The 21,923-nt window shown below is 41.1% G+C and overlaps 2 protein-coding genes across 3 annotated transcripts in view; one reads left to right on the top strand and one right to left on the bottom strand.

The window, feature by feature from the left end:
- The window catches only part of Ap1ar (adaptor related protein complex 1 associated regulatory protein), a 32,579-nt gene extending 23,306 nt beyond the window's left edge, over window positions 1-9,273 (top strand). Inside the window, exons 6-10 of one of the 2 annotated variants that reach the window (XM_008833711.3) lie at window positions 375-473; window positions 2,695-2,750; window positions 3,533-3,606; window positions 4,460-4,588; window positions 8,156-9,273. In XM_008833711.3, coding sequence (XP_008831933.1) covers window positions 375-473; window positions 2,695-2,750; window positions 3,533-3,606; window positions 4,460-4,588; window positions 8,156-8,418 — 621 coding nt within the window. In that variant the 3' untranslated portion in view covers window positions 8,419-9,273. The remainder of the gene's footprint in view (window positions 1-374; window positions 474-2,694; window positions 2,751-3,532; window positions 3,607-4,459; window positions 4,589-8,155) is intronic. The other variant, XM_008833712.3, reaches the window with a different exon arrangement.
- A 5,265-nt stretch (window positions 9,274-14,538) lies between these two features.
- Window positions 14,539-21,923, bottom strand: part of Tifa (TRAF interacting protein with forkhead associated domain) — a 10,151-nt gene continuing 2,766 nt past the window's right edge. Inside the window, exon 2 of the mRNA XM_008833713.3 lies at window positions 14,539-17,188. Coding sequence (XP_008831935.1) covers window positions 16,622-17,179 — 558 coding nt within the window. The 5' untranslated portion in view covers window positions 17,180-17,188 and the 3' untranslated portion in view covers window positions 14,539-16,621. The remainder of the gene's footprint in view (window positions 17,189-21,923) is intronic.

A 21,923-nucleotide genomic window follows, 5' to 3' on the forward strand; every position in this document is an offset into this window, starting at 1 on the left:
TTTGAATAATGACAGTATAAAATTGAGAAATGTACACGCATGTCAGTTAGGTGGAGAGACATGAATTTGGGCAAAGCAGAGATGTGAGTAGCTGTGGTTTTAAGGGTCTTTGACTTTGTAGTCAGGGCACTAAGCCTTAGAAGGATGCCAAAAATGAAGGGATTGTATTTTCTAAGAGTTTTGTAATGTCTTTGATGTCATCTGTGTTATTTTATAAGAGGAGAATCTGAAATGAACAGTCACAGATAGCAATTCTGATATACTTTGTAGATCTCAATTATTCATGATTTATTTTTTGTTTTGTGAATGGAAACTGGTTTTTAGAGCAGTTAGGTTCTAATTTTGTTAATCCTTATCGTTTTGTTCATGCACAGTTAGCCTCACAAGAAGAGAAGTTAAGGCTAGAAGAAGAAGCTTTATATGCTGCCCAGCGGGAAGCAGCCAGGGCAGCGAGGCAGCGAAAGCTCTTGGAGGTGAGGGGAAAAGACCCCAACCTACATCAGCCTTGCTTCTCTCCTGCTTTTCTCTGACAAATCCAAGTTGGGACTTCCCCTAGAATCAACGGCTTCTTCTTTAATGGAGAACGTGTTTGTGCATATATTCTTAGAAACTCAAAGGCAATAATCAACTTCTAGAAATAATTTAAAATTACATACTTAATATTAAATGGTGTTTAGCTTTAGGCTAGAGAAAGCGAATTCTAGTGGACCCTAAAAGTGAACTTCAGTGCTCTAAATTTCAATTATTTGAGGGAAAATTTTTCTTTAGAGGGAAAATATTTCCAAACTAGTCTTGAATATAATTTCCAAAGCATTTTAGTGTGTTTTCATGAAGATTTTAAAAAACAATTCTTTGAATTGCAAGGATCTTATTCTTAATACCAGGTGAGCCATATGATTGATGCCCCACAAGGGTATAGTTTAATTGTCACTTTACTCACATTTGGGACGTTGAGAGTTCAGGTCCTAAGAAATCTGGAGCATACTATCAGGGAAGGTAGATTTACCTTATCGTACCATGACATGGCAGCAATATGGCATCACATAGTGCCTGACAGCTGTCAGGAACAGACATACAGAGCCATGGCTGAGTGTCAGGATCCCTACTCAGTAGGTTACTGTGTTTCAGCCTCACAGCAATCCTAAGAGAAAGGCGATATGTGAACTCTCTAGATGAGGAAGCTGAAGAACCAACCCTCAGCTAGCTCACAGTGGTGCCAGCTAGTCTGCTACTTGGTGTCTTCCTTCCAAGTTACCCAGGGATCCACTGCTACAGTGGTAGTGGTACAAAGTGTTCAGTAGTCCAAAATTTAGACAGACTGAGAAATCATGTCTCCCATTAATTTCTGTATGAACTGCGTTTTTTTCACTCTTGGGTGTTAGATTTGTTTTGGTTTTGTTTTTAGTACATTCTAAATAGTGGAAAACTTAAAACTCACTTTCATATTCTATGAAACTTTCTTTTGGCTTTCCTTTTATAATACATTCTCTACTGTGTCTTTGAGAGAATAGAGATCCCATGTGCAGCGTGCGTCAGTTTCAGTGGTCTATGTTCTCTGTGCTCTTGCTTCCTTGATTAAATGTTTGCTATAGGAATGTATATTCTACATACTACACACAGGCACACAAATATACAGACATGCAGCAATTCATTTGCTTTTCATAATAAGCCAGGGTCTGCAATGACAGTGAAATAGTCATCTGTAATCTACAGATGAAGAAGCAGGAGGTAAAGACTGACAGGAATACACAGCTACTAACTTATCAAAGCCACAACTCTGACAGGTCTGTAGAATGTTGCCTTGAATCCCAAATGGTCGGTTGCCTTTCTTTATAAGATCTGAGTTGGGGCTGGAGAGATGGCTCAGCTGTTAAGAGCACTGGCTGCTCTTGCAGAGGACCTGGGTTCTGTTCCCAACACCCACATGGCAGCTGACAACCATTCCCAGCTCCAGTTTCAGGGGATCCAACACCCACTTCTGACATTCTTCTGACTTCCGTGGGCATTCTACAATATGGGTACACTTGCATACATGTAGGCGATACATTCATACACACAAAAAAATATTTTTTTTTTCAAAAAAGGATATGCGCCAAGCATGGTGGCACATACCTTTAATCCCAGCACTCAGGAGGCAGAGGCAGGTGGATCTTGGTGCGTTTGAGGCCAGCCTGGTCTACATAGTGAGTTCCAGGCCAGCTGGGGCTATAGGAAGACTCTGTCTCAAAAAGACCCAAAAAAAAGATCCGAGTCAACTCAGCCAAGCCTTGTAAATCCTTGTTTGGATTTACTCCTTATGTTAAATAGAACCTCAAGTTTGTTCTAACAGTTCCTTTTCTGCCTCATCTTTCTAGTTACTAGGAAGCACTTAGGTGTGTTAAGTATGGTAAGGACACCAGCGCAGATCTGTTTATAAGTTGGCTGTTTCACACCACAGTGAATATTCTAAGCACTTGACCATTATGTACTGATAAACTGAGAAAAATGCTACCCGTAAATTAGAGGATGTAGAAGGTGGGTAGTGATGAAGGGAAGTGAAATAACAGTTAACTTTTCCTTTAGAACCTAGGCAGGGAATGCTTTTGGCCTTGCATGGTTTGGGGGTTTTTTGTTTGTTTGTTTGTTTGTTTGTTTTGGTGTTTTTTTCAATGTAACTTTACAGCAGAATGATTTTGTATTATTGTGTTTCCAAAGCAAGAGAGACAGAGAGTTGTGCAGCAGTATTGTCCTAGCAGTGGAGACTATCAAAGGTAAAGAGCAGCGTGTTTCCTCCTCTGTCTGTGATAGGGCATGCTATTTCCAGAGACCACATTGTTCACCTCAGGGTGCTTGTAAATATGTTCATGTTTATATAGTTCCTAAAATGATTACTTCTTCAGGACTTAATGGCATACAGCTCAACACACATGTGCTTTAGCTTGCTCAAGGCCCTGGGTTCAATCCCTAGTACCTCTGCGTGTGGGTGCGGGTGTGTAGTACCTCCAAAAAATCATGCGTATGTTTATGTATTCATATATAAATGTATTAGAGAATATTGGAGCATTTATTTTCTTTAAGCTGGATAGAGATCCTTTATTTAAATTGATTTTTATGCATTTTTAAGAGTAATGACATCTTGCATGTTGAAAGTGATATAACTGAATGCCTTCAGGTATTAATAGCCTATGCTGTCTGCTTTCTTGACTATGTGATTCTTTTTGGAGGAAACAGTCCAGAGTTACATTTCCACAAATAGCCCTGCTGATCCAAAGATCCTTGCTCATGCTGTGTTGTTATAGATTTCCTGTAAGGACTAGACTTTGACGATTAGACTTCAAAATTAGCCAGTCAGTTTTCAGTTTCATGGTAGCATTAAGAAAATTATGGCCTGTTTACATTAGAATATTCTGATTATTTAAAAAAAATACTCTGATTGTAACAGCAGTCATAACTTCTGGAAACAGGCCTTCAAACCAGAAGCACTGTCACTGACTTAAGTATTCATTCTGTTGTATCTAGTACAAATATGCTTTTAAAATTCATATTATTACAGTTCAGGACCAGAAGACGACTTTGAATCTTGTTTGAGAAATGTAAAGTCACAGTATGAAGTTTTTCGAAGTAGTAGTAAGTATTTTAAAATATTCTCTGTACATTTTCAATTTACTTTTTGCCACATTAAGCAGATCATTGGAAATCCCAGCTTTTTTTTCTAATGCCCTTCAGTATGTATTAACCAGATAAGTCAGTTACCTAGTTATTAATTATATAGTATTAGCACTCCTTTAAAAAAAGAGCTGGAACAAAGGAAAATCTCCATGTATTTGAATTTATTCCCTCTTCGCGATTTATTTTCATCTATTTTGATTTCATCCTTCCCCAGAAAAGCAGAGACAGGAGGAAGTACTGCACAGTGCACTAGTGTTCTTATTATGCATTTCTTTTTAAGATTAACGTTATTCTTCAAAAATCAAAACTGGGCCTGGGGAGATAGCTCAGTGGTTACTTTTCCAGAGGACCCATGTCAGGTGGCTCACAACTGCCTGTAACTCCAGCTCCAGGGCATCTGATGCCCTCTTTTGGCCTCCTCAGCTACCAGCACACACACGCACACAGACTTAAATACGCATTGATATTTTTAAAAGCAAAAATGTTATATTTGGAGACTTTTGAGAACGTAGGCTGCCTTTCCTGTTTTGTCTTTTTTAAGTTTTGTTTCTCAGCTTTCTCTGTAACTGACTGCTGCTTCCCATTTGAAGCATTTACAGTTTAAGTTTGCATGGTTGTGTCCTTAGCTGACCAAAGGGAAGTCTCTACATTGCTCCTAATGGAAACCTGCTGCTGTAATGGTTTTAATAACTGTTTTTGTTGAAGTTTAGAGGACTAGTAAGACTTAGGGAGACATTTGTTACCCCGCAGAAAAATAGATATTGAGATGAAACAACACGAGTGGTGTTTCACTGTACTTGGTGTGTTCCAGGACTGTCATCTGATGCCACAGTATTGACGCCAAATACCGAGAGCAGCTGTGATTTAATGACCAAAACCAAATCAACTAGTGGAAATGATGACAGCACATCTTTAGATCTGGAGTGGGAAGATGAAGAAGGTGTGCTGTAATTCAGTGTCACCTGGAACGTTACAGTCATCCTGTGTTGGTCTAACGTCTTCTGCCATGTATTTGATGTTCTGTAAACTGAGTGAATGCAACCCATCAAAATCATTATCAGATTTTCTTAAACTACTGGGGGTTAAAACATTGTGTGTGTGTGTGTGTGTGTGTGTGTGTGTGTGTGTGTGCGTGTGTGTGTGTGTTTGTGTGTGTGTGTGTGCGTGTGTGTGTGTGTTTGTGTGTGTATGTGTGGAGGTCAGAGGACCATTCTCGAGAGTCCACTCTCTACCCGCTGGAGGGCTTGGGGATTGGGCTCTGTTGTGGTGCTTTGCACCTTTACTGGCTCAGCCATCTTGCCATCAGATTCACTATCAATTAGCAGTTTAACTCTTGGATTGTTTTTGGTAGAGCAGAAGCTGTTGCACAGATACAGTGTTGAGTCTTCACTAGTCTGTCTCCCAGTCACACTAGGCAAATTACTTAATCTCAGCAAGTCGCAAGTCACAGTTTGTTCGTTCTCACAAGGGAAGAATAAATCTACATAGAACTTCATTCTTCCTGTTTTATGTACTCGAGGACACATACTAAACGATACAGTACTTGAGTAAGGCAGGTAATATAGCTCAGCGGTACAGTGCTTGCCTAGCATGTGCAAGGACCTGTGTTTGATCCTTAGCATACAAAAAAGAAGCAAGAGTAAACAATTTAAAAAATAAAAGATTTGGGTGGACTGAGTACTGTGTAGATTAAATATATAAAAATGCTTAGTGCAGGGTATGGCACATGTCCTAGTTTGTTTCTCCATTGCTCTGACAAAACACATTGACCACTACCAACTTGGGGAGGAAAAGGTTTATTTGTCTTACATTTCCCAGGTCACAGTTCATCAGGGAGCCCAAGGTAGGAACTCAGGGCAGGAACCTGGAGTCAGGAGCTGGAGCACAGGCCATGGAGGAACGCTGCTCACTGACTTGCTTCCCTGGCCCCTGCTCAGCCTGATTTCTTATACAACACAGGCCTACCTGCGCAGGGGTGGTACCACCCACAGTGGGCTGGGCTCTCTCACATCACACAACAATCAAGACAGTGCCCCATGGACATGGCCACAGGCCAGTCCAATGAAGGCAATTACCCAATTGAGGCTCCCTCAACCCAGGTGTGTCAAGTTGACACTAAAGCTATCCAGCACGGCACACGGGTGCTAAACATTTAGTGTAACTAAATTTTTTTTTTTTTTTAATACTGCTTCACTGACTCAAATTTTCATTTTCATGTTAAGAAGTAGGCAATCCGAGAATGAACACTAAATTATAGAATATAGAATTTAAAGAAAAATAGTAAGCTTTAAGTAGTTCACAGAATTTCAAGGTAGGTATCTTAGATACCCTTTAATCAAGCTAATCTGTTTTGTCAATAAAACCAGATAAGAGCTTCATCAAAGGTGGCATTGGCTTGGGCCATCTCCTCAGGGAAGCCCACCTCCCCAGCCCTCTACTTACATTAGTGCAGATTAATCTGCATTCCACTTAAATTCATTCTGCTTCTAGGATCTTGTTCATATTGTTTTTGTTTTGTTTTTTTTGAGACAGGGTCTCAGTATGTAGCACTGGCTGACCTGGACCTCCCTATGTTGGCCAGGCTGCCCTCTCCCTTCCAAGTGCTAGGATTAAAGGCATGCACCACCATGCCCAGCATTATTCAACCCTTTTAATTACTTATTCTGTTGTTATTTATAGATAATTCAACTTTTCTGGTTCATTATTCAGTTTCTTAGCAGAGTTGTTCTGCTAGAGCAGGCAGAGAAGTCCACTGAAAACCCACTTCTAAGTTAGTGTGCAGTGTAGTGTCCTTTACAAATAGAAAACCATGGAAACAAATTCATTGCATATAAAGCCATATGATTACATTAATATTCCAGTGCATCTGTTCTTTGTGCGTGTGAATATGTATGTGCATGCATGTGTGTGTCTACATGTGAAAGCCAGAGGTCAGCTGTCTACCTTGTTTTTTAAGAAATGGTCTCCGGGCTCGACAATTAGGCTAAACTAGCTCCATTGGAGCCCCGGCAATCTGTATCTGCCTCTCCAGCTCTGGGATGACAAGTGCCACTATGCCTGGCTTTTTACATGAGTACGAGGATTCAACTTATGTCCTTGTACTTGTGTGGCACATGCCTCACCACCTGAGCTGTCTCACCAACCCCAGCTCCTATTTTATGAGTCCTTATGAGTTAAAATAACTTGTTTTACTAAACTGAGGCTTTGTGGTTTAGTTTTGTTTTGTTTTGTTTTGTTTTCAGAAATGACAGGCAACAGTGATAGAAATCTTAAATATCCTTTTCATTTTCTTTACTGTGCAATATGATTCTTTAAGGCCGGAATATAAAGTCATTGACTGTATCTATTCTCTTGTTATCTGTCTGCCAGTCCTAGATTTCAGTTCTGTTAACAGAACTGAATGTTGACTCTGCACTTAGAAATTTAAAGATTTCTGTCCTCTCTTCCGCCCATCTGCTAATAAAATGACATGTTTTTCTTAGAGTTTTGACACTTTGATTTTACCAACAACTTTTGTTCAGAACTAGATCTAGAACTCTTTCTTCTAGAAACATCTATATCTGTTGTAGTGGAGGAGAGGGCCATGAGAGCACAAACTTTGGAGCCAGACTGAGTGAATTAAAACTCAGTCCTGTCTCGGATGTAGCTCAGTGGTAGTGCCTGGCATTCAGGAAGTCTTGGGTTCCACAGGAAGTAAGTCCTGGGTTCCATCCCTTCACCACCTTATAGCTACGTGACCTTGTGCTCTGTGTACCTTTCTGCCCCAGTTTCCTTAAGTCTAAGACTGGCTTCATGATAGAACTGTGCTTAACTTCATACAGTTGGTGAGGATCATTCCACGATATTATATATATATATATATTCATCAGGAAGTAGGAAGTACTAGAGAAGCATGTTGTCCTTGTCTAGGAAATGCTGCAGTCATTGGTGAGGTAGGACCTGGGCAAAGATACCAGTTTGGCCTCAGGAGACTAATAGCAGTGAAAACCTCTGTCCATCTGCTGTGTTTGATTTGGGACTCAGGAGTCTTCTTAGCAGATGATCAGCATTGAGTCAAGATTGCTCTTTTGTGTTAAGGACTCATTTTTATCTAAAGTATATGTCAAGATTATATCACAGATTTTTCCCTTAAGAATACTAATGGCGAGGCTGGAGCAATGGCTCAGCAGTTAAGAAAACTGGTTCTTCTTGCAGAAGACCGGGTTTGAATCCCAGCACCCACATGGCAGCTAACAAGTGTCCGTAACTCCAGTCCCAGGGGATCCAACAGCCTCTTCTGACCTCCGTGGGCATTGCAGGACATGGGTGTACTTACCTACATGCAGGCAATACACGAATACACATAAAATAAAAATAAATAAAATGTTTTAAAAAATAATGGCATCGTAAGTTAAGTCACAAATCAAATCTTGAGTCAAACAATAACTGCATTGTGAAACTGATGAGTCTTTGAGTGTAGCTTTTTATCCTGAGTGAGATTTCTTTAAATGCTGTTCTAAAACCCTAGGAATAAATAGGATGCTGCCAATGAGAGAGCGTTCAAAGACAGAGGAAGACATTCTCCGGGCAGCACTGAAGTACACCAAGAAGACCGGAAGCAACCCAGCGTCGGCCTCTGATGACTCTAACGGGTTGGAGTGGGAGAATGACTTCGTCAGTGCCGAGATGGATGACAATGGCAATTCTGAGTACTCTGGGTTTGTGAACCCCGTGTTAGAACTGTCAGATTCTGGTGTCAAGCAGTCTGATACAGAACAACAGATTCGATAGGATGGAATTGTGTGACCTCAGTTCTGACCAAATGTTAAAATCAACTGGAATGTATAAATGACACCAAGAGTAAGAACCCATGTTATAAACACTACAAGAAGGGAACGGGGAGGGGGGCCGCATGCAGCTGGAAGCTTCAGGGTCCAGTGCAGTTCAGTGGCTCTTCCGTGCTGTCAGCTCAGTCTGTTGCAACTCTTCGTGGCGTTCTTCCTCACCTCTGTCAACGTTTGCATTTTAAATCTCTATTAGTTTTACTTTGCTTTCCTAAACAATCCTACTTTATTATGTAACTGAAAGTCTTATTTTTCATTCTCAGCAGATGTGAAGGGGACATGAGCAGGGATGATTGCACTTCAAATGCTGTTCACTTTTCCAACATTATTTACTTTGATGACATCTTAGAATCTTGTTGGCTGTTAGTAAATACAATTTGAGGTGAACCCCAAAATGTTGATGTATTGATTGGTGTCTTTTGACTCATAATCCTAATACAATGTTCATTCAACTTGAACAAAAGATGCTAGGATTAAAATAAACTTCAGAATTTGGATAACTTAAGTTGATAATAATTAAAAATAATACTTAATGGGACTGTAGAGATGGGTTAACGATTAAGAGCACTGGCTCCTCTTGCAGAGGACCTGAGTTTGGTTCCCAGCATCCACATGGCGGCTATGAACCATCCTTAACTCCATTTCCAGGGGAATGCAAAGCCCTCTTCTGACCTCCACGGCATTGCATGGCATGGGTGCCCTTACATACATAATTGATATCTTAAGTTTTTACTCATTTTTTAAAATTCTATATATCCAATGAATAATCTTTGAAAGATTTTACATAGCAAGTATTAGACAAGTGTTTTTTTAAAAAAAGATGATACGGGTATTTCAAAGTAAGTAAAGTCCTTTCTGATAACGAAAGGTTCTATTGCTTTTATTATACTTTATTTTGCCTTGTGATACAAGGTGCTTTATGGGATAGAACAAATATCAATATAGTTAAGGCTGTATTCTGTGACACACTTTTCCCCAAGTCTGTGAATCACTATGAAAGGCCAGGGCTAGCAAGCCCCCCACCTGCATTCCTTGATTTTGCTGAAGACTGAGTGTCACTCTAGTAAGCACACTGCCGTCTGGGTGTTCGTGCTGTGTTTTTCTCTCTTGTCTTGCAGCAGTGACAGTGCACATTCTCAATGATACAGAAAGGTCCAGGTATCAATACTAAAAGTTCTTGCTGTATGTAAAAATTCATGTGGCCCCTTTAAACTGCTACACAAATGGTATCTGTAGTTTTTTGTCATATTTTTAATTTCATAGAAATAAATATGACACTTTTAATATGTAAATATATATTCGGTAATGCTATTATTTATATGTCTTAAAATTTAAATTGTAGCCGTGTCACTGGAAATAATTTAAAGGTACTCTATATTCACATTGCCTGTGTCAATGCTTTTTAAAGTTTATATACACCAAATGTATATTTTTGGTTTGGCATAAGCTACTGTTGTAATTTTCTTGGCTTTTTGTTCATAAAAATTTTTTGAAGGAATGGTGACTTCTCAAGGATTGTGAATAAATGCATTTTTACATTTAAAGATAAATTATTTGATTATTACTAGTTTTACTCCATAAAAGTACAGCTACTATGACTTTTGGCCAATAAATATTTGACTAAATGAAAACAAAAAGGAATAACTTAGGAGACTGGAAGTAAATGTAAAAATATGCTTCACCTACCAAGAAAAGTCTACAGATGTTTTGCTTTCTGTTTTTAAAATGCTAGGAATAACATTTGATTAGCAACACTGGAGAATCCGCTGCATGTGGCAGTGAGAGACCTGGCAGTAAACACATACAAGGCTCATGCCTCTTGCTTGCTGTTCCAGTAAGAATGGTCATGACATGGATGTGAAAGGCACAGACCAGTTAGGAAATACACAAGGCGGAGTAGGGCAAGGTGACTAGGCCGAGAGTGCTCTCCATGGGTCAGGGGAGCCTTTCTTGAGCAGATACTTGTTCTGAGTCCTCGTTGACTGGGCTGGGAAGCCTGATTAAACAGGTTATTGGAAAAGAGAACATGTAGGAAGTTCCTAAAGAAGAGAAGGAGTTCGACACGTTTAAAGAATAAAAAGATCTTGGGGCTGGAGAGATGGCTCAGTGGATAAGAGCACTGGCTGCTCTTTGCAGAGGACCCAGGTTCAATTCCCAGCACCCACATGGCGGCTATGAACAGTCCTTAACTCTGGTTCCAGAGGATCTGACAGCCTCTTCAGACCTCCACGGCATTGCACAACACAGGAGCACTCATATACATTACAGGCAATACACTCATTCACAGAAAATAAAAATAATAAAAGAATCAAAAGGTCTCTGGGGCAGAAGCATTGTAAGGAAGCTAAGGGCTGTGTACAAACACAGTTTTGCAGGCCGTGGTCAGGAGTAACGTTGACCCATAATAGAATGCCCCTGACATTCTGTGTAGTGCTCAGATTTGCATTTTCAAAAGGTTGTTCTGGCTGTTATATAAGGACTGGGTTGTAAGAGGGCTGTAGAGATTGAGTCAGTTTAGAGGCAGTCAGTAGGAGTTTCTGTTGAGAGTGTGGGGGAGAGCAAGGGTTAACTCAGAAACTCGCTCAGTACACCTAGTCCATCTAGGCAGGACTAAGCTGATGCAGAGCTTGGCAAAAAGCCAATTTTGTTGGGAAACTGGGATTTATGAGTTGCTCCCATTGGGAGTATCAAAAGTATGTGCCTGTGTCTGGGGTTGTTGATAGGTATATTAGTTACGTGTCTTACTGCTGCAATACCCTTGCAAAAGCAACCTAAGGGCAAAAGGGTTTATTTTGACTCACTGTTTTGAATATACAGTCCATGGCAGGGAGGTCTTGGTAGCAGGAACAAAGCCACTGGTCACAGTGCACCACAGTCGGGAAGCAGCGATGAGGCTGTGTCCAGCCAGCTTTCTCCTATCTGTGTAGTCCCAGACCCCAGTCCATAGCTTGGTGCCATTCACGGTGAAGATGGATCTCCCCAGTCAGTCTAGATAATCCCTTTCAAGTATATCCAGAGACTAACCTAGTCTATACAGTCCCTCACAGGCATGCCCAGAGGCTTGTCTCCTAGGTGGCTCTAGATCCTGACGAGTTGACATCAGCCACCCGGTAGGTAAGTGGCATTTTTAAGTCATACTATCTTAGGTCTCCCAGAGAAGGGTTGTAGGCAGCGAAGTCCAGCAACTCTCATGGTCACCTTTAAGCAACTGGGAAAGAACCAGACCAGGGACCCAAAAATGGGGTCACAAAAGCCAGGGAAGATAAAAGGTCACCAGCATCAAATACTTTGTAAAGGGGATCAGTGAGGTCAGGGGACAGGAAGGCTGATGAGTGTCACACAAATGAAGTGAGGAGGGCAGGAGTCAGCCAGTGTAGACACTTTACTGGAAAGTTTTGCTATCAGCAGAAAAATGGAGTAGCTGGGGGTAGAGTTAGGAAGGGATCCAAAGATTCTACAGATTGTTTTAATGCCTCTCAAATTAGGTAATTCAAAGTTGTGGCCTTGTTTTGTTTTCAGTAACTGGATAAATATTTTAGCAGAGGGCAGACTTCATTTTAGAGATCTTCATTCATTCAGCTAATTCCTAAATCCTAGAAACCTCTACAGAGGAAATTAAAATTTAAGACTATTGATGTGAATATTTTATTATTACAAATTATTTGGAGGAGATCTTTTTCCTGACACCTAGACATTATAATGTCCTTTGTTTTGTTTACTGTGCTTAGCTGAACATTCTAAAATGTTTTCAATATAGCCAAGTGACATTGTCATAAAAGGCACTTTGACCTAAGATGAAGTTCCATTACCACAGCTTATGACTGTCTAACCCCAGAAGCTTCCTGTTTTACCAGATTTCGGTTTCAGAGCAGTGACTTCACCAACACTGCAGTAGCAAGACTGGAGCTCACCTCTCGTTCCTTGGGCTATTCCATCAGGAAGAAAATGAACCACCAGCAGAGCTGAAGCCACTGTTCCCATTGGCTCCCAAAACGCCTTGGATCTTAAGAGGTGAGGTGTGAGGAAATAATACTTTCCTGTAGGCTGAATAGCAGAGTGGTGAGCTACTGGATCAAGAGCGACTCAGACCAACTAGAAGCCCTGAATTCCAGCCATGCTTTTCATAGCTGTTGTCCTGAGTCACCACCTGCAGTGGAGAGTGATGGTTGTTATCCTGCTTCACACAATAAAGTGGTAATCACACCTGTTACTTAACAGGTGACAATACAAGGAGCAAGGTAGGACAAGTAGGACAAGCAGTGTGGCCATGAGGTACGTGGAAGCAGCTCCCACCTAGACTGTTAGCAGTGTAGCTGACTAAGATTATGGCCAGCTTTTCTTCAAGATATACATCTTATCTGCACATCTAAATTGTTTTACAATTACGTTTTACAGTAAAGCACAAGCAAACATACACATCTTACTTCAGTGAAACAAACGCCGTTCACGCTAGAGCTTGTGCATGTCAGTCAAGGCACTGGATATAGAAACAGGTTTCTCTATAAAGTGGTTATAAAATCATATGTCAGGGGCCGGCACCATGACTGGGTAACAGTGCTTGCCTAATGACCTGGGACCCACGTGGTGGAAGGAGAAAACGGACTCACACAAGTTGTCCTCTGATTTTCACATGGGCACCCCACTCCTACCCCACATATAAATACGTGTAATAAGATCTTTTGTTTTGATTTTCATTTTTGCTTTTTTTGACACAGGGCCTCACTATGTAGCCCTCGCAGCCCTGGAACTTGCTATTGTAGACCAGGCTGGCCTGGAACTCACAGACATCTGCCTGCCTCTGTCTCCCAAGGGCTGAGATTAAAGTCATGCACCACCATAGCTGGCCATAATTTGAAAAAAAAACAAAACAAAACAAATCATATGCTAGGGACTGAAGAGATGGCGTGGCAGCTAAGAGTGAGAACTGCTCTTTGAGAGGGCCAGTGTCCAGTTCCCAGCACCTCCATTGGGTGGCTCGCAACCACCTGCAACCCCCACTCCCAGAGGATCTGATGGCCTTTCTGGCCTTTGCTGGCACCTCCATTCATGTCACATACCCACATATAAGTACACATATAATCTTAAAAATTAAATCATTTGGGGGTTTCGAGAGATGTGCTTAGCAGTCAAGAGGACTTGCTCCTTTTGCAAAGGACGTGGGTTTGGTTTCCAGCATGTACATGGTGGCTAACAACTGTAACTCCAGTTCCAGGGGATCCAACACCATCTTCTGACCTCTGTGGGCATTGCACAACACGGTTGCACTTAAATGTGTGCAGGCAATACTCATACACATACAATAAAATTAAAATAATAAACATAATTTTAAAAAAGGGAAAAAGGCTTTTTTCTATGTGGGCTCCTATCAGGACAGCTGTTTCTAATATTGACCACGTTACCTATGAAGAGTTAATTGGTCTCACCTTACTCGAGCTGCCCCTTTCTAGGAACTAAACTAGGAAGATCCAGTCTCTGAGTGATTAATATGTACAAATTTTAGAAGCTGGGTGGCTGTGTGCAGCCGTTGGCATGGAGAATGCAGCCACCGTGCGCCAATGAGCAGGGCTGGGCAGCCATCTTGGCTGGTCTACTGCAGGTCTTCCTTTTGTCCAGTGCGATGCTATGGTTTCCCTCTAATGATCCCTTTTGTGTTTGGCTAGCTCAAGTAGAGGTTTTGTGGTTTCTCATTCATAACCAGAATGCTACTAAGCTATTTCTCTTTATTACCTATTAGAATCAGGCTCAGAAAGCATTTCACTTCTTTGGAGGATAGTGGTTTCTACTTAGCAGCCCACTCTCTCCTTTGCTAATCTGTTAACAGCAAAATAGAATTAAAGTTAATGTTTCTCAACTTAAAACCCTTCCCAGGACATACATTAGGAGAAATCATTAACTATTTTATAAACATGAGGCTATTCAGGCCCTAAATATTGCCTAACACATCATTTAAGTTCTGTTAATGATACAGGAATTCCTTAATGCTAAAACTTGACAATTTTATAATATATCCATCCGCCTCAAAGAGAAGGGAAAATGGCTTCCAGAATAACCAAAATGTCACATTACCTACACATTAAAATTTATATACATCACTGTAGGCAGTCTTTGCTACAAGACACTTCACACAATAAGCAGTTCTGACAGGCTAGATGTTCTGGTTTGCAAATCCACATCCAACAAGGTTCAGTGCTAGAGAAAGATAATGTGTAACAAAGGCCATTCATTGGTAAGAAGTGACAATAGCTAACCTTCCATCCGAAGGGGGGATGTGTTTTCTCTTTACTGCTGTTAACAAATTGCTGTAATTTAGTAATTTTCAGCCAAGATCTATTGTCCAAAAGTTCTGTAGGTCAGAGGTCAAACGCAGGTCACTGCACTAAAGATGCCCATAGGACTTGGTTTCTCCTGAGCTTTGCCTTTTCTAGCTGCCGCACACATTTTCAACTTTCAAAAGGCTTCTGCATTCCCTAGTTCGTGGCCTCCTTCCTCCCTCTGTAATGCCCTCACCAGCAAGCCAAGTCCTTCCCTTCAATCTTTTGTTCTGCCCTCCTGCTTTAAGGACCCTGTAATTAGCTGGGTCCAGGATAATCCAGGATAATCGCTTTAATTTAAGATCAAGGGTGAGCAATCTTTATCTAGAGCCTTCTCTTCCTTTGCTGTGTCACGACACGTTCACAGGTTCTGGGAGCTAGCACATGGACACCTGGACACTTGGACAGACCATTACTTTGCTTGCTAAGGAGTCACTAGGAAAACAAGACACCCGAAACAGTCACTTGGGGCACTTAGCATAGAAATAGATAACTTTATCCATGGCAACAGTCCCAGGGCTGGGGAGGCAGCTGAGTGCTTGGTGTCACACTTCACAGGCTAGGAGTAACTAACTGGTGGTCATGCTAGGAATAACCTTCACGTGATACCAGGCCGAAAAGCTTATTAGAAATACTTAAGAAAAGTTGTAGGAATATAGTTATATTAAACTGGCCATGGTGGTGCACATCTGTAATCACAGCATTCAGGAGGCTGAAGCCTTAAGATCACAAGTTTAAGCCCAGCTTGGGCTTCATAGCAAGACCCTGTCACAGAAACAAAAATGAAATATGTATAATTTTTTTTTCAGAAAACTGTTCACTTTAATTTAGCTAAAAGAAGTTCAATAAGAATCTTCTAAACAAGTACATCTTTATGTGAAACTAAAATTTTAAAAATATTTAAGCATTCATCATTATACATATTTGCATATACTTATCTAGAGCAACCTAAGAACAACAAAAAAAATGTTTTTGGAAGGTTTCAAAGAAATGGTTAAGGAACTAAATTCTGACTTTATTATAAACCTAGATGCTGTTGAAAATTTTCATTTCTGTAAATTTTTTTTTGGTCTTTTTGAAACAGGGTCTCCCTGTAGCCTCAGCTGGTCTGGAACTCAGTATGTAGACCAGGCTGGACTTGAACTCAGAGACCTGCCTGCTTCTGCCTCCCAAGTGCTGGATTAAAGGCATGTGCCACCACATCTGGCTCAATTTCTGTAATTTTAAAAAGTGTAAGAGACATAAAATCATTCTCACTTTCGTAGGAAAATAATTTTAGTCACAGTGTTCTTTAAATGTTTAAGTGTTAAAGACCTAAAGGTCCTAAATACAGAAAAAGGGAACTGCCATCCTAGGGATAAACATGGAAACTGCATAGATAGGATATCAACGTGTTATTTCCCAAGTATTTCCATATTAAAACCACAGTGACACACCGCCAGTTGCCTGGAACACATTGTAGGACTCTGGCTCTACAGGTATTAACATGCCACTGACACCAGTTAATCTGCCCCAAACCTTGATCTTGAAAACCAATGGCTGCTACAAAATGACATGACCAAACCAACTGATGGCCCATACCAAAAGAAAGGATGGGAGTGCCATCAGGCAGGGAAAGAGAAGCCCGACCTTACTACACAGATGTGCTTTATACACTTAGTTCTTGGCAGACCAAGGGATACAAACAGCTAAGTTGATGACTAACAGACTTCCAAACCTATTACAAAATCCAAAACTTAGCATGGCAGAAATTCATGATGCACTACACTAATAAACTGACAAGCAGAATGTCTCTGACGTGTCTACAGACATGCCGTACATGTTCGTGTCTCTCCCTGGTCATAGCTCATTTTCATCCATTTCTGTGGGAGAGATGCTTTCGGTAAGATAGGATGAATAGCCGCCATCCTCAGGTATGGGATTCTGTGGTGGCCAGTTGTTTTCTTGCAAGAGTGGTCTTGAGGACAAAATAAGCTGAGTCTCAAAAGAGTCCACTGACTCTCCATCTTCCTTCTCCAAAAGGAACTGGTACTCACCGAATCTGACCATGCACCGGTAAGGCAGGTCAATTTTATTGAGGTAGCCCAGCTCCTGATTGTCCACGATTAGACTAGTCTTCTTACTCATATTTTTAATTTCAAAAGAGAGAACTGAGCTGTTAACCTGTTTGAATGGCTGTAGAGCGAACTGAACCCGGGAAACCTGTTTGTCTTGAAAAGTGTAGTGACAGATGTTGGAATTCCGTCCAAATTTCAACACTTCAATGGAGGAGAATTTCTCTCTGTTGTAAAACCTTATTGACTGAAATACTCCCCTTTGCAACTGGCCAGGATGGTAAACAGTCATCTGCAGACAAGTTACCGTCTCTTCTGTGTCGGCATCTTCAAAGTTGGACATGCTCCCGACCTGTGACAGTCAAACCACCAAGTTAGTTCAACCCATGTTGCCAGCGCTAAGAACTTCCATTCTGAAAATCTATTCCATGATTCAAAACTAAAATCAATAGACAGAACACTTTCCATTAACCAAATGTGTAAGATTATATGAAACTCCTCCCGCGCTTTTGATTCCCTTTGACCATTCACATCATCTGGACCAAAAGTCCAGATTCACGGACTTGGGGGAGTACAGAGTACAGCCTCGACTATATTGACATTCGTTCCATCCTTTAATCCTTGAGAGGCACAGGTAGGAAGATCCTGAGTTCAAGTCTAGCCTGGGCTACCTGTTGAGACTGTATCAAAAACAAGCAAACAAATTATTTTTGGTTTGAATATCCTCAGAGGATCTATACAAAAAGAAAAGCTATTAATTTAAGAAACTTTAAAGTTAGAAACACATTTTTTGTTGTTTTTGTTTGTTTCTTTTGTTTTTTAATGTTTTAAAAAACAAAAATTTTATTTATTTTTATTTTATGTGTATGAGTTTATTGCCTGCATGTACATAGTGCACCACATGCATGCAGTGCCCACAGAGGTCTGAAGAGGGTGTCAGATTCCAGGGAACTGGAGTTACAGACAGGTGTTAGCTGTCATGTGGGTGCTGGGATTCAAACCTGGGTCTTCTGCAAGAACAGCCAGTGCCCTTAACCACTGAACTAGCTCTCCAGCCCCTTTTAGTTTTTTTTACAAGGTCTCCCTAGTCCCCGCCCACCTAGACCAGGCTGGCCTCAGTCTCACAGAGATCTGCCTGTCTCTGTCTTCCCAGGGCTGGGATTAAAGGCGAGCCACCATGCCCAGCATTTGACACTATGTTTTTAACAAACCTCCATGAGGTAGACTAAATATCATAATCTCCACTGGTACTAGAGTTATTTTTGTTCATGGTTTGTTATGACTGACTGGACAAACAGTTATTAACCACAATAGCTCCATCTCCCCAGCGTTAGCTCATCCTTAGAGCCCGTGGCCTGAGATGCCCCCACGTAGGCTTCACTACATATAGTACTACTGTAGTACTGGAGGGTAGAGTACTTACAGGATAGAACTGGAAAGGAACATTAGTTACTAACATTATTCTGAAGTTATTTTGATACAGAACTGCCAATTAAAAGCTAACAAGTTTTAAAACTACGTTCATGTAGCTTAAAAATTCAAAAAACAAAGCATTTGAAAGCAAGTCCAACCCCAATCTTTTATTTTTCCCTCCTAGAATAAACCACTAGTTTTAATAACTAGCGTCTACACACAAGCAAGCACGTGCGTGCACTGACACACACACACACACACACACACACACACACACACACACACGCTTTCTCCACAGAGGAAATTCTTTCTTACACAAATGGAAGCACATTATGTTTAGTTTTGGATCTTGCATTGTTCAGTTGATAATACACAGGTGTGGCTTTGCCATGGCCGCACATACAAGTGCCCCTCACCCCTCAGCAACTTCAGTAAACACCTTCACTGGCGTGGTTATGCTGATTTAAGACTTGGGGAGCAGCAGTCTTAAATGAAGTTTTACAGTTAAGTAAATTTTAGGGTTTTGCTGGTTTTTGTTTACAACAAAGCAAAAATTTGTTAGTATTAAATTACCATCGATCTTAGATGATGGTTTCAAAACCATACTGGTTTTAAAACAAAAACCAGAATATGTTCATATTGCTACTCTTTGATTTAAATTTTACATTCATAAAGTAACTTTTGGACATTGTCACAGCATAATGAACTGCCTAAAAACATCGAGAGATGTTCAGATGTTAAGTTCAAAAAAAGAGAGAGGGCCCCTCAGAGTCTTGGATTGAGAGGGGTTAAAGCAAATGGATCTGAAGCCAGCAGGAACTAGCATGCAGCAGTTGGGACTGACTAAACTGCTCTACACTATTTGAAGACATTTTCAGCATAATAATAAAGTCACTCAAGAAGTAGACAGCATACATGAGAATCATTACAGGAAGTTGTGCAATGATGAAATTAGCAGTTGATGAAAAAAATTGTGCATTGTTTCCTATATTGTGTGTATAAATGTTTCCTACACTTAAAGCTTTATTGCATCTGCAATTTAAAACATCAAAAGAAGATGAGCTAGAGAGCTGGCTTACTTGGTAAAGTGCTCATCCTGCCAGTGTGAGTACCTGAGTTTGGATCCCAGAACCCACATGAAAAGCTGAGCACGGTGGGCTTGTGCTAGTAATCCCAGGGCTGGTAAGATGAGAGTGGGGCCTGGTGGGTCCCCAGAGCTCATTAGCCAGCTGGCCTAGTCTACCTGGTGATGCTCTAGGCCAATGAGAAACCTCAAAGAAGTAGAAGATGCCTAAGCTACAACACCCAACTTAAGCCTCTGCATACATGTGCACACATACACACATGTACAGACACACACACATGCATACACATATGCACTCACAGTAAATAATTTTCTGATAAGAAACAAACAGCTTAAAATAAGAGTAGAATCCTGTCAGGGGTCTCCAGCTTGGTCTAGGATGTGCTGCCATTCCAGCCCTCCTGAACTGTGACAGGTCCAAAAGAACTCAATCAAAACTCACTGTATATTCTGAATATAGCATATTTGGTAAGAGCTAAATACTGTTTTGTATACTTTATATAACCTATTATTTGTAATTCTGTCTTACCAGTAAACCCACAAAACAAAGTGTCTGAGACCAGAGAAGATGTACTACCAATTATAAGAGGGGGGAATTGGCATTCTAGCTTTAAGTCATGGGCTATGGTAGTCATTTCTCAGGGAGTTCTGCTGTGACTCCTTCCAGCAGACACTGAGGCAGAGTGCCAAATGTTTGCGGCCCCACCTCTCAGGTCTGTCCCTACCATGTCTGACCCTTTAGAAATGACTGGCCACTTTGACACTTTAGATGGCTGCTCCATTCTGTCAATGAGCATGTCAACATGAATGGAACAGGAGTAAAAGCAATGCAGTTTACTTCCCAGCCACTGTGCAGTTTTACCTTCCCACTCAGCCTGGGGTGAGTCCCAGAGGGAGGGCCTGGAGACTGACTCATAAAGCACATAAAATTTGAGCAAGAAAATCCACCCTTCCCTGGGTGGTCGGTGGGACCATTTATTACAGCACCATAAAGTAGCCTGGGCTGATGCAGTCACTGATTTTATGAAAATGAAGTAACAGCAAACTCTGACAATTGTAAGAGCTTCTACTTACTATGCCTTTCATGTGCCAAGTACAATGATACATCCTTTAACCATACCAACTTAATCTTCAAAATAAGCCTATTAATTATCACTTCATGGGTGAGGGAGCTGAATTATAGATGATTTAAAGAACTAGTTCATGGAGCTGGAGAGACAGCTTGGTGGTTAAGAGCATTTGCTGCTCAATCATAAGGACCAGGGTCCAGATCCCAGTACCCTCATCAGGTGACACAAATGCCTGTAACTACAACTCCAAGGGATCTAACACCTTCTGGCCTCTATGGGTATCCACACATACATGTGCACATACACACACACACACACACACACACACACACACACACATAGAAATAATTGTTTGTTTGTTTTTTGTCTTTTTGAGACAGGGACTCCTTGTAGCCTCAGTTGTCCTGGAACTCACTATGTAGACCAGGCTGGCCTCGAACTCACAAAGATCCGCCTGCCTCTGCCTCCCAAGTGCTGGGATTAAAAGAGTGTGCCACCACGCCCGGCCTAGAAATAAAATTTTTTAAAGAACTAGCTCAGGTTTTAAACTATGTTAAAGCCAGGATTCAAATTCCAAAGCACTCTCTCATCATGGCACATACTGATTCTCGGCTAAAGCCACATCTTGCAATTGTAACAGCTAACCTGTAGAGGGGGCCTCAGAAGTGTGTGTGCTGTGGCCAGCAAGATACCTATGCGGACACCAGTGTTGGGGAGGGAAGTGCTGTTAGTACTGCCTCACTACTAATGATGGCAACCCTTAGCACCAGCTTACCATGAATGCCAGTCATCCTTTCACCTGTGTGTGAAAATATGGGCACAGACCTACTATTCACTAGAGACTGTGGCAGATTAGAGAATCCCAATGGTGTACAGTCTCTGACCTCAAGGAATTTAGAAAAGAATCTATTTGTTAATTTCCAGAGGCACAATTCCCTCTACAAGTGGCTCAGATTCCTGGCATTTTTTTAGAAAACTGGAAGCTAATTGTTCTAAAATGATGGATAAATTTGTTTTCTCCCCCATCTAGAAATCTTTGAGAGGGAACTGACACTGATTCTAACCACTCCAACAGCTATCAAAATACCTGAAAGCAAATCCTGAATCCATCACTCTAGAGTCCAGCCTTGGAAGACAAAAGAAAAATAAGGAGGAACCCAATAGAGGGATGCTTTTGGAAGCTCTTGTCAAGAAATTCCAATGGGCTCTCATATGAACATTTGAAAATTGCCCTGTTCTGACTTTTTTTAGTTCCCTGTCTAGAACTTGTAATGCTAATTACTCTTGCCTTTACTTCTCCTTCACATCTCCTATTGATGCTTTCTTTTCCTTCTTAAGATAAGAGTTAGGCAATTCGGGAGTCTTTTAGATAGACCCACTGAAGGGGTATTCCAGTTGCCTCACCCTGCGTCCCTGTTCAGCGTGGAAGAAGCCAGAGCGGTCTGCATCCCGGTTCTTTATTGGCCATTTGGGTAATCTCTTCAGAGGATGGTGTGGTAAGAATAGGAGGTAGGAATTGC

Source organism: Nannospalax galili, unplaced genomic scaffold, assembly GCF_000622305.1.
Source record: "Nannospalax galili isolate Female #2095 unplaced genomic scaffold, S.galili_v1.0 scaffold216, whole genome shotgun sequence".
NCBI classification, from domain to species: domain Eukaryota; kingdom Metazoa; phylum Chordata; class Mammalia; order Rodentia; family Spalacidae; genus Nannospalax; species Nannospalax galili.